This window comes from Argentina silus, assembly GCF_951799395.1.
Source record: "Argentina silus genome assembly, chromosome: 17".
Classification (NCBI taxonomy): Eukaryota; Metazoa; Chordata; class Actinopteri; order Argentiniformes; family Argentinidae; genus Argentina; species Argentina silus.
This window is the reverse complement of record NC_139671.1, coordinates 14,290,240-14,302,811: the sequence shown is the minus strand read 5'-3', so window position 1 is coordinate 14,302,811 and position 12,572 is coordinate 14,290,240. Positions and strand designations below refer to the sequence as shown.

Sequence of the window (12,572 nt, the reverse complement as noted above, 5' to 3'; positions counted from 1 at the left end):
CTGTCTGTGTGTGTGTGTGTTTGTGTGTGTATGTGTGTGTATGTGTGTGTATGTGCGCTGTATGTTAGTTGGATCATTGTTGACTAAAAAGCAGTATGACCTTTGCCATAACAACCATAAAATAAGTGGCACAGCGAATGAGATCTTCAAAACCACACTTGTTGAAAGGGTATGTTTTTATTTGTTTGCTTGTGACACCAGTGACCAGAGTTAGTTGGCTCATCCTTGCTATGACAGCACTCAAACACACACACACACACACACACACACACACACACACACACACACACACACACACACACACACACACACACACACACCTTCCCTTCCCTGACATCTCTCCCTGAAGCCCAAGAAGCCCCCCCAACACACACCCCTTCCCTTCACTGACATCTCTGCCTGAAGCCCAAGAAGCCCCCCCCCCTCCCCCCCCCAACACACACCCCTTCCCTTCACTGACATCTCTCCCTGAAGCCCAAGAAGCTCACAGAGGGCAGGAGCTGTTCAACCGAAACGGTGCTAATCTGAACCTAGGCCAAGGCACATCACAACACATGACTTCCGACTGGCTTGGTTCAATAGCTCCTTGATTCTGAGAGTCAAACCCCCCCCCCCTCCCTCAAAAAAGGTCATGTTGTACAAAAATCAAAGCAAACAGACATTCAGAGAGTTACATAACAGATTAGTTTAGCTATTGGAAATAAAAAGAAATGCCCCCAGTGTTTTTATTGTCTAGGAATTATACAGGATTGTAGAAGAATGGGCATTAATTTTAGATGAGCATGGATGAAGGGAGAGAGAGAGAAAGGAAGAGCGAGGGAGAAATAGAAACAGCCAGAGAAATAGAGTGTGCGTGAGAGAGAGATAGACAGAGAGAGAGAGAGAGAGAGAGAGAGAGAGAGAGAGAGAGAGACAAAGAGATACTCTGACAGATAAAGGAAGAGAGAGAGATAAGATGATGGCGAGAAACGACAGAGAGAGAGAGAGAGAGAGAGAGAGAGACAGCGAGAGACAGCGAGAGACAGCGAGAGCCAGAGATGGATGCTGAGATCAGTGAGGGCACATTGCATTATGGATGACTGGGCCTGCAGAGAACATGCATCTCCCTCTCTCCCTCTCTCCTTCTCTCCTTCTCTCCTCTCCTCCCAGAGAGGCTGGCACTGCTCCAGCACCCCTCATGCCTGTCACCCTAAAAGGGCCTGCGGCCACAGTACACGCTGGGGAGGATCATGGGATTTCACATCGCATCATCCTATCAGAACTGCGCTCTGTTTGACAGTGGTAGCCTCCGACATGAGAGGTCTGCGAGGGTTAGACCACCGCTGAGAGTCAACATTTACCTTGATGGGTTTTAGCTTTTCTTTTTGCTGGAGCCCCAGAGAGAAATGCCTCAGACAATTTTGTAAACTGGCTGGAGGGAAAATTCAGAAAGGAAAGAAGGGGCTTCTGAGGACCGAAAGTTAATTAGCGATACCTCAAATAGTCACTCTTAGACATTACTCTGATAACAACATTGTATAAACATGCCCCGCATTCCACTGGTGTAATAACACAATTAACCTATTACTATGCAATCACAAAGTAATCATATCCGTGTTATTCCACAGTGTGTTATTCATATTACTAATATATACATAGTAAGTTACTAATTACTATGTTACAGCACAGGTACAGGACAACGTAGTACAACGTGTTACCCATATGTTTCTACTGTATATGATTGATTTTTATTTATTTAAGTGTCATTGTACCTCAATGACGGCCAGCCCATATGGGCTTATAAGACACAAAAATAATGTGCGTTTTACACTTCTCTCATTTAATTTGAAAGCAAAACAAAAACAACAATTGTTGTATACATCGTTGTAGTATAAAAACACTTGGGGAAATTCTCCCTATTGACATCGTCTGTCTCAATTATAGCCTGAGATCAGAAACCTCCAATAAAATGAATGTAGAATGAATTAGAGTAGTCTAGCCGTTTGGCCCATTCCGCAAACATTGGTGGTGAGACATCCAATTTTCACAACCCGAGGCTATTTGCAAAGGAACATTGACTGGCTAGCAAATCACAGACACCTCTCTCCCCCTGTTCACCGCCATGGAAACGAGGCAGGCCAGATCTGGTAACTGTTTATTGAACGGGTTGTGAGCTCGCTGTGCCGTTCACGTTAAGCATTTGGAGAGCGAAGCAGTCGATAAGGCTGCACCCTTAACCTGTAATGACTCAAGAAATGACAATGGCTTTACAAGGAGGACAAAAAATCAATTGTTGTCAAATTACTATCACTGAGTGTCCTGCAAATTACGGGAGAAGAAGAAGAAAAAGAAATTACCACAGATTCGATCTCTTCCCCAGCCCAAATGTGGACAGAATAGCTTAAGAAATGTATTGGTATCACTTGAAAGAATTCATGGGTAAAATGGCAAAACACTGTCTGTCTGTTTGCCACAGTGTTCAAACAGTGATAAGTCAACAGGCATTAAACTGCTTTTTTTTGTTAACAGGCATTAAACCGGCTTTTGTGGCAGTTTCACAGAGCAATCATTGAACGTATCACAAATTGCAGCCGCATACAATTATAAAGGTGTAATTGTCTTAATGGCTCTGCGCTGATTTAAAGCCACTGGGTAGTGAAATGGGGAAGCATGTGAATATACGTGCAGGATCAGCGTAAGTCCAACTCGTCCAAACCGCTGAAACTAAACTCAGTGTATGAATACAGTAAGATCTTAAACAATTGAATCTTTCAGCTGAATAACCATTTATGTAGATTTTTAATTTTCAGGTGATTACTGATTTTGTATCCGATACATTTGTGGGTGATATATGTGATTTACTGTTACGGTAGTCATCTGTCAGTCAAGAAAAGGAGTACAGCAGACTTTCCATAGAACATTTTGTTGTTCAATCTTTTGCAGTAAATAACAAAATAATCTTGGAGTATATAACCAAAGAAAAGAAAAAAAGATTAAAACCTGAACATCACTACCTACATTTTCACTGACTTCAACCACAACAAATGGTCAAACCAAAACAAGGGAAGATGTTTTTTGGACTCAAAACCAATTTTATGCCCAGTGAAATGACATTGCTAGCCTGCTGTTTGGAGATTATATGTCAAAAGGTTAAGTGGTGGCAAAAATAAACTGTAATTTTGCTTTTTCTTCACACTGGGTCTTGTTCTCTACCTATACAGCAGAATAGAATACAAAATAATAGTTTCATTCCCTGAATAGAATATAATTGGATTCCCTGCAATATGTGGGTATACGGTATTTTGATGTCTGAGGGAAATAATGTCTTTATTTGCTAATTCAAGAAGCAGTATCATATTCACCAGCTGTCGTTAACACTCATTTTATTTAATATTTAATATTCCAGTGAGAATTCATTGTTAAATCATTATCAGCCCATGCGAAGATAATGAAGATGTCTATTGGCTGCAACAAAACCTCAGGGAGGCAGTTTCAAGTGGAGCACTCCAAATTGTATCATCTCAAGCCTGTCAAGAGCTTAACGTCAGCCATTTTGTGCCTCCTTTCCTCTAACCAGGGCCTGTTCTGTGCAACTAACCAGAGTGAGGGAGCGTGGCTCTCACACCGGTAGCTAATAGGAAGAGACGGTAAGGGTCGGTTATCAACGACGGGACACAGACATCAAAGGAGAGGACAGCAAGCCCAAATTAATGGAGTGGGAAGAGGTATGGAGGATTTTTCCCTCCTTTTTTATTTTTTTGCCTCCCTATTTTTCCTCTCCTCTCGCCCAGCTAGCTGAGCAGCACGTCCCCAGTCCCCCGTTCCAAATGAGGGGAGAGCCTGAGCCTGAGCCTCCAAATGGAGCTGGCTGCTTTTGATGACCTCATTAGTATTCAGCCGCTGTGCCTCTACCTGGACCTGGGAATGAGAGATACAGGGGAGGCAGAGCTCTATCTGCCCAACAGACCCTCTCTCCCCCCTTCTCTCCCTCCCTCTCTCCCCAGGCAGGCCACCAGGTAACTCTGATGGTTTATGTGACTGAGCGTCTCAGCGAACCATCCCCCCGCCCCCACCCCCCTCACTCTCCCACCCGCCCACCTACCATCAGCCCCCATTCGGGTACCTTTCATTCCCCTCCTAAAAGCCAGCCGGCCAGATGCCGCCTCTGTAATGCCTCTTGCAAGACAAAGGCACTGGCTTGGCCAGTTTTCTCCCACTGAGGCAGGTGTCAGCGCTCGATTAGAGGGTGGAGGTTTTCGCCCGGCGCCCAGGACTTCCAGAGGACGATTACTGGGGAAAAACATGTGTTGTGCCGATTGGCTGGGGTTGGCTTAGGACAGGCTCAGTTTCATTCTGAGCGTGATATAGTTACCCTTTAAGTCTGGGGGAAAAAGAATGGGCAAGAGGCAGAGCGTATTAATGGTTAACATCTGTTCACACTTGAGCAAATTGGAATGCTTTGCAGAATATTTGTCCCACCAAGGGAGAAAACCAATGCATGAGTTGCATATTTTTCTGGCTAAAACTCCTTGCAAATACCCTTTATATAAGCAGGAGGTGTCCAGTGGGTTTGAGACAGAGCTATGACCTTCATAAGACTCCTAACCCTATGACAGACAGAGGTCATAAGGTCAAAGTTGAAATGTGAGTGAGAGACAACAGGACGGTACCTGTGGGGAAGTGCTCGTTGATTGGCCAGTTGTCCACCTGCAGGGTGGCGTTTCCTCCGTTCCTGGTGAAACGCACCAGGTGGTATTTTCCATCGTTCACCATTGTGGTGAGCTCCTTCACGCTGATGTCCACCGTACCGATGTTGAACGTCACGCCCACCTTGCCTTGCTCCTGGAAAACAGACAAGAAAACAAGCAAGCGTTCATGAACAGACCAAAACATGCCTCTATGGATGTAGGCAACCCTCAGGCTAGTCACTGACATGTCAACACAGCCAAAGGGATGAATATTGGATGCCACATCTTTAAGATAGAACAGGATGTCTATGGAACCATACCATTCTGAATGGACTTGAAACAACTCTATGATCCACTCTATCTATCTATCTATCTATCTATCTATCTATCTATCTATCTATCTATCTACCTACCTACCTATCTATCTACCTACCTATCTACCTATCTATCTACCTACCTACCTATCTATCTACCTATCTACCTATCTATCTACCTACCTACCTATCTATCTACCTATCTACCTATCTATCTACCTACCTACCTATCTATCTATCTACCTATCTATCTACCTACCTATCTATCTGACTTCTTCACCCCCACTACCCCCCTGTACAAGTTTCTCTCCTGTTAATAAAAAATAAATAAATAAATAAATCCTTCTTCTAGCATTGTGACTGCCTATAGCCCCTGGTCTGAGCATTGATTACTTTATCTTATGATGACTGATGGATAGATGATTCACTTACTTAAACAAAAGTATTTGTTGTAAGTCGCTTTGGATAAAGGCGTCCGCTAAACGCCATAAATGTCAATGTAAATGTCTATATCTACTGTACAATCAATCCAGTGATCGTCAACGTTTAGATAGAATGTGAGAATGTTCTACGGAACCATACCAATCTATGCATCAATATGTACTCATCATCTCAATGAATCAATGGTTGTCATTACACTGTGGTCGTATACTGTTGTGTAGCAACCAAACGTACAGTGTGTCCCTTGACTTATCCAGGTTAGCCTCATTGAGATACAAACTCTTTTTCAAGGGAGACCTACATACTGGTACAATAATCTAACTGGAAAAGTAGTTGAAATCACTCTATTAACCCCCCTCTCGTCTTATGCGCTAAGGAAGTGCTCCGAGGAACGTGGAGATGGTCGTAGCTAGCCTATAGCGAGCCTCATTATGCTGCGGTAATGTGATCAGAACAGGCTGCCAGCCAGAGATGTGGGAACCACTCATTTAATGATGAGTAATGCTCTCCGCAGCCTGTCACGGAGAACGGCAGGACAGATGCTTCTCCAAGCCCTCACATATGTATCGCGTATGTTTTATTCAAGCTAATCTGAGAGTGTTACAGTATATCACATTGACAGAAGGCATATCGGGAACCTTTCTGCAGCTACATTCTTTTCTCTCCTCTCACCAAACTCATTTTAGCGCCCTGCCAGTGTGTTTGATTAGAGCTGCTTATTTATTCATAGGCACGTAGGAGTTACAAGGAAAAGGTTTTAAAGATAGCTGCGTGGGGTTTTGTCTTGAGTGGCGATGGAGGATGGAAGGCTGTGTTTTTCCATGTTATTTGTTGTAATCCCCACTGGGAATCTGTTAGTGTAATTACCTGCTTTAAAGGGCCCGGAGTGGTGGGACCATCTTTCATAATGAAAGCCAATGGTGAGGCGTTTGTGTGTGCGCGTGTGTGTGTGTGTGTGTGTGTGTGTGTGTGCGTGTATGTGTATGTGTCTGTGTGTGGATGCGCCACCGCGATGACATGTTGTTAATGCAACAGTGGAGCGATTAGCCTAGCCTAGCATAGCCATTGCTAACAGCTAAACCTCTACATAACACGGTTTGCTTCTCTGACATAGCCTCCGTGACTCCCCCTTTACGCAGTTCAAAACGCCATCGCATTGTCCAGTAGCACTTAACACCGCCCACGTCCCAATACAGCGAGAAAACACTGTCATTATTACATTAGGACTAAAACCACACTGTGATGACGGTGGTAGGCACTCAGGGAAAATGTATTGCCTACTGGAAAGACAATGAGCAGGCATTGTGACGAACAAACTCAGAGCAAGGTCAAGAGCTTCATGTTTCTCTTGCTGAGAGAAGTGTAGTAGTGACACAGGGTTGTAGTGGCTGTGTTCCTCCAGACTGTTCTTCAACTACCATACGCAACACTGTACAATACAGTAGAGGCTGGTGGAGACAGATATCGGAGGACAGGCTCACTGTAACGCATGGAATGGAATCAGGAATGATATGAAACACGTGTGTCGATATCTGCCTTCACCAGCCTCCCCTGACACAATACTATACTGCTATACCAAGTGCAATGCTAGAGTCAATACTATATGCACTGTGTATGCTCTCACCTAGAGAGCTATATCTTAGCATCTTGAAACATTGAATGCGTTGGTTGACGTGTGTGTAGTGTAACGTCTCGCCCTGCTCCTTAGTTTAATGTTTGTCTTTGTTTCATGTCATTAATTCATTGTTTTCTCTTTATTTGTGTGTCCCTCACCTTGTCTCTCGTTCCAGACACTTCACCACCTGCCCTTGTGTGTCTGTCTACCCCGCCCTGATTGGCTTCACCTGTTCCTCATCATCCTTCCCTGTGTATTTAGTCTGTGTGTTCCTGTCTCTGTGCCAGCTCATCTTTGTACCTTGTGTCAAGCGTTCCGGTGATTTTTCCTCGTGATAAGTATTCCTGTTTTTTGATCTCCGAGTGTGTTTTTGACTTTGCCTTTTTGCCTACCCTTTTTTGGATTATCTGCCTGTCTTTTTAGATTATTAGATTAGATTCAACTTTATTGTCATTGTGCAGAGTACAAGTACAGAGACAACGAAATGCAGTTAGCGTCTAACCAGAAGTGCAAAAAAGCAGAAAAGTGCAGTGTGAACAATATATACAGGTAGTGCAGTATATGAGCAGTATAGTAGTGCAGTATAGTATAAGTAGTGCAGTGTAAGCAGTATATGAATTAGCAGTAGCATTATAAGCAGAATAAATAGGATGCAGTATGAACAGTGTAAGCAGCATATGAGCTGTATAGGCAATGCAGTCTAGCAGTATATATGTATTAACAGTAACATCAGAGTAAATAGCAGAATAAATATGGAATGCCGTATGAACAGTATAAACAGGTATGTACAGATATGAACTGATATTTTTGAACTGCCTACCTGTGTACCAAACCCTGTTTTGCCTACCCACTTCCTGGATTATGTGCCTACCCATTGACTGCCTTCCTGTGTACCGAACCTTTCTTTAAGTAAAAATTATTCTATTGGATTTAAGTTTTTGTCTCTGAGTCATGCGTTTGAATCCTTTGCCTGAGTACTCCTGCCATTATTGCACAGAACATACATCTTACAGTAGAAGCGACAGCACTCTCTGCTTCTGCAATCTTCCAAACCCACTAATAATGGAGGAGAGGAGCATTTAAACATGGAAAATGCATCCCCTGAAAGTGTTGTTCCGTGCATAGGCAGACGCCTCTTGGAGCAAACATAACTGCACGACTACTTAACATCCCTAACTGAGAGCCTGCACTTTAAATACGGAAGTCACAGTTAAAATAGGAAAAGTGGGAAATCCCCGCCCCCACACACACACACAACGAAAAGTCTAACTGAAAGTGAAAAAGTGTTGTCCATAAAAAAAATATAGGGAAAGAACATTTGAGGACAACATGCTCTTCTGCGTAGTGAACGATAAACAAGGAAAGAATAAACATCGTGCCTCATTGTCTAGACAAAATAAAAACACAGCCACATCAACCATCATCATCATCATCATCATCATCAACCTCCATCTGACCTTCACATCGTCTGGCAGACCCAGGCCACATCATAGGCATATTACTCCCCTACAGATACCTACAAACAAAGACTGATGGCCACCTCTGGAAACAAAATCAAACCACACACCTTTCCAACCTTCCGCCATCGTGCCTCAGCGTGTGTTTGTGTGCGTGTGTGTGTGTGTGTGTGGCCCTAAACCCCCACCCCCTCCCCCCTCCCTGCCAGTGTTGTCCAGCGCCCACCCACCTGCCCACCCTCCACTGCCGCATGCTCTGACTGACATTTCCAATTACTTGTTTTATTGGCCTGTCGCTCGAGAGGCGGGACAGCGCTTCATTGTCTTCTAAAGGAGAGGAAAAACCGGCTATTGTTCCCCCTCTAAAAGATGACGACCATCTTGTTATTCGAGCAGTAAACAAAGAATGTGTAGGGGTGAATCACGAGCACACGCACAAGTCCTGATTCACAAAGCCTAACCTTGCCTTGAGAATTCCTATAGTTTCACCAACATCAAAATGACATTGCAGCATATAAACATAAGCGACATAAGCTTCAATCTCACTTACTGTCACTCAAACTACACACACACACACACAGACACACACACACACACACACACACACACACACTCAATGTTCACACAATGGTTCAGCAGAGACTGACAAAAAAAAAAAAACTCAATTCCACCTGATGATTTCATCACTGTGTTTCTCAGCTATGAAAATGAGAGTATGTGTTGGCAGGACCTCCAGACAGGGGTGATGGGGCACATGGAAGGAGAGAGAGAGAGAGGGGGGGGGGGTGGTAAGTAAGACTGATAAAAGTAATCAGAATTACGGTCAGGGTGAGCGTCTGAACACATGAAGAGCTCCTTCTCGGCAGCCCCATCGCCACGTGACCCCCCCGCCCCGCTCCCCACACACTGACACCAGTAATCAGGACCACAATCCAATTCTGGGCCGATCAATGCCTTCAACACAAGGATCGCCCCAGGCAGCCAGAGAAGAATCACTCAGAGTGGCCATCCTCTGGGCCCTCCATCCCTTCGCAGACAGCCATCACAGCCCAGCCAGACAGCAACTATACAATTCATTCAATCCATTCATTTTGTTTTGATACTTAGGCCTACAACTAAGGGCTAGTTCTATGCCAGTTATATGACAGCATTCAGCTCAGTAAGAACGAGCGGAAAATGGAGAGACCGAGAGAAAATGGAGGGATTTTTTTGGGGGAGTCGAGGCGGCTTGTTCAAGAAGAGCTGAACAGGCTTTTCAAGTCCCAAATGGACCGCAAAAGGATCCATTATCAAAACCCCCCTGAACACATCCCTCCCTGTATGGGAGTTTGGATTACATGTAGAACTTTCATCCGGGTGACATCACTGTTCTAGAATTAGCTTTGTGGTTGGGAGGCCATCAGAAGTGTATCATGGAACACACAGAGAGAGAGAGAGAGAGAGAGAGAGAGGCAGAGATCGATATGGGGACAAGAGGGGAGCGTAGAGCGCCACGCGAGACGCAGGATTAATGGTCATGGCCTTCACAACAACCCACCATTCATCGCTGGTAATTGACAGAGATAACTCAGGGATGACCGAGAGATTTGTAGATGTCGGATGTTGTGTGTGTCTGGAGTCTCTGGGTCTAAAATTGAGCAAAGAGCAGAACGTAAAGGAGGGAGGGAAGTCTGTGATCACCTTGGCAACATCCTCTTCGTTGTCAATTCCATGATTAATCCATGGACAGTCGTGAGTCAGTTAATGCACTACTCGTAAGGAACAAGTCTTATTCCACACTCTTTATTCCACTTGGGAAATAACACAAACCACACAACTCCATTAGCTACCATGTGACCCTCATACTTAAGACCACGACAGAGATCTGGTCTGAAGTTGAGGTGAGCGGCTAGGCTACACAGAGTCAGTAGACGGTCCTGAAATATTGATGACAGCTAAAAGGTCCACTTTTATTTATTACACCTGAGGAGAAGAAGAACAACAACTTTACTGTCAGGAGGGACAAGAACAAAATGGCCTCTTTCCTTAGTGCCAATGGATAATACAGGAGCTTAGCTGAGAGTCCATTACTGAGTTTGTTAAAGCTTGTGTCAGTCAATGTTAGCCTCCCACCCCCATGGTCTGGTATAAAGGAGCATGCATATTTAATAATAAATTAAATATACCTACCCTGTGGGAAGGTAATGGCTTTGACTCTCTGCGGCTCAATGTCAAACTGCGGAGCCTCGCTCTTTGATCCTCCCTCCCTCTTTCTCTCTCGCGCAGAATATGAATAGCGCAGGGTCAGCCTCATTAATTATTTACTGCGTATTTCCTGTTTTTGTCCGATCGCATCCCAGTAACTGGGCCTGACACTAATGGCGGACGGTCTGGGGGAAAACATTTATCAATGTTACAGCGGCGTCATCCCCATCAACCCTATCGCTTTCATCCTCCGCGGAGCTGCTGAGAGCTCAGACACTCACTGTTCTTGATCATCACAACATTATCACGTGTTCCCTGGCCGGTCTGGCGAGGTGTTTTTCACCAGGCCATACTTGAATACCTGACCTTAAGAATTCTAGAATTCTCTATGATAAGACCGCAGAGCCAGAGGAGTGTGTCTCGGGATATACCGTATATACTCCTCAATAAGTCTGGCACCCGACATGATGTACATTAAGCAGACATCTTCCAATTCTCTTATTGTAGATATCCCAGAGACGAAAGCGTCCTCCTTCATCCTGCATTAAACTGATATAAAGCCAAGGCACAAGCGATATGTCCTTTTAAAGCTGAGAAATGCAGTGGAATGTCCACACTGAAATGGAACAGTCCTCCCTGCTCCCTGCTGCTAATCCCTGTTTTCAGAAAGTGTTTTTCCCCACTCTCACATGTTTTTCATGTTTAAAGCAATGCACTGCTGAAGTGATTGGTATGCACACGGCATAATTCCAAGTCCACTAAAGCAGAGAAGCGTAGTAAAACATCGGTGATGAATTCTCACTGCCGCGGGTGGGCGGGCGGGCATGACCCATGTGATTACACTAGCATCGTTACAATGCATAATGCCTTGGCCACCAGTAATCAGGTCCAACCGTATGCAAAATGACCCGGCCTTGACGGACGAGTCCTGTCTGGGGCACTGTTCTGCATCATCGGCATACTCCCAAACTCCAACAACAAGACGAACGATTCATTAAATATGAATACAAAGAATTGGACTGATGTTTTGGAACCGGCTGTTTAGGAGGCCAGGGTGTAAATCATATGAGTTATATATCATTACTTTCTCAGAACACCACGGTGGGTCTGGTGGAGCATTACAGGGAGCAGGGCTGGCGTCAACCTCACACAGAGCAGTTAGTGAAACATGTAGAGCAGCGCGACGGGTTCATTAAAAAAAAAGAGCCACTAAATAGGATTTGTGCTCGATGGAATACAGTGCTGTGAAAGTCCATTAGGGACAGGGCTAATGAAATTGAAACAGCTTGGTGATCAAATTAGAATCTGTTCTGTAGATATTTAATTTAATGTGCTGGTGAATTCAAGCAATTTCCATTTGGGTCTCTGGTCGAAATTGTGCACCATAAATCAAGCAGGGCTAAATTCATCCTGTCTTTTTCTCTCTCTTCTCTCAAATGAAGAAAAAACTACCTCAAGAGGTGCAATTTGGACAAAAGCCACAATAAACATGAAAGTGGGAAAAAATTCTTTTTGGATATCTATTTGCTTCTTCTCAGTGGACATGGCTGTCTAGACTTCTAGGCGAAGACCTTAAACACAAGAAACAAAGGGATAAGAAAGGGAGAACAAGAAAGAAAAAATCACTAAAACTTTCTCTCTGACCTTTCCATGTGATTCTCCATAGAGAATACCTTCAGTGACTTTGGCAAATGAATGGTTTCCACAGGCAGCCTCTTAAGAAAGAGGAAAAAAGCTTTGAGGGGAAACACAAGAGATTTCAGCTCGTTTGAAAGACTGCCCAATTGGTATTTTCAGAACCCCTTATCATCTCTGGGGTTACCATCAAAAGCAAACTAATAACAGTTGGCGTATCACACTGACTATATTCGATATGGTCCAAATGCATCATCAC

The 12,572-nt window shown here is 44.2% G+C and overlaps 2 protein-coding genes across 2 annotated transcripts in view; one reads left to right on the top strand and one right to left on the bottom strand.

Annotated features, from left to right (window-relative positions):
- LOC310818174 (breast cancer metastasis-suppressor 1-like protein-A) overlaps positions 1 to 12,572 on the top strand; it is a 409,511-nt gene that overhangs the window by 221,079 nt on the left and 175,860 nt on the right. The gene's annotated exons all lie outside the window — the stretch shown is intronic.
- nrxn3b (neurexin 3b) overlaps positions 1 to 12,572 on the bottom strand; it is a gene marked incomplete at its 5' end in the record, with an annotated part of 217,078 nt that overhangs the window by 31,394 nt on the left and 173,112 nt on the right. Inside the window, one exon of the mRNA XM_083689157.1 lies at positions 4,650 to 4,821. Coding sequence (XP_083545283.1) covers positions 4,650 to 4,821 — 172 coding nt within the window. The remainder of the gene's footprint in view (positions 1 to 4,649; positions 4,822 to 12,572) is intronic.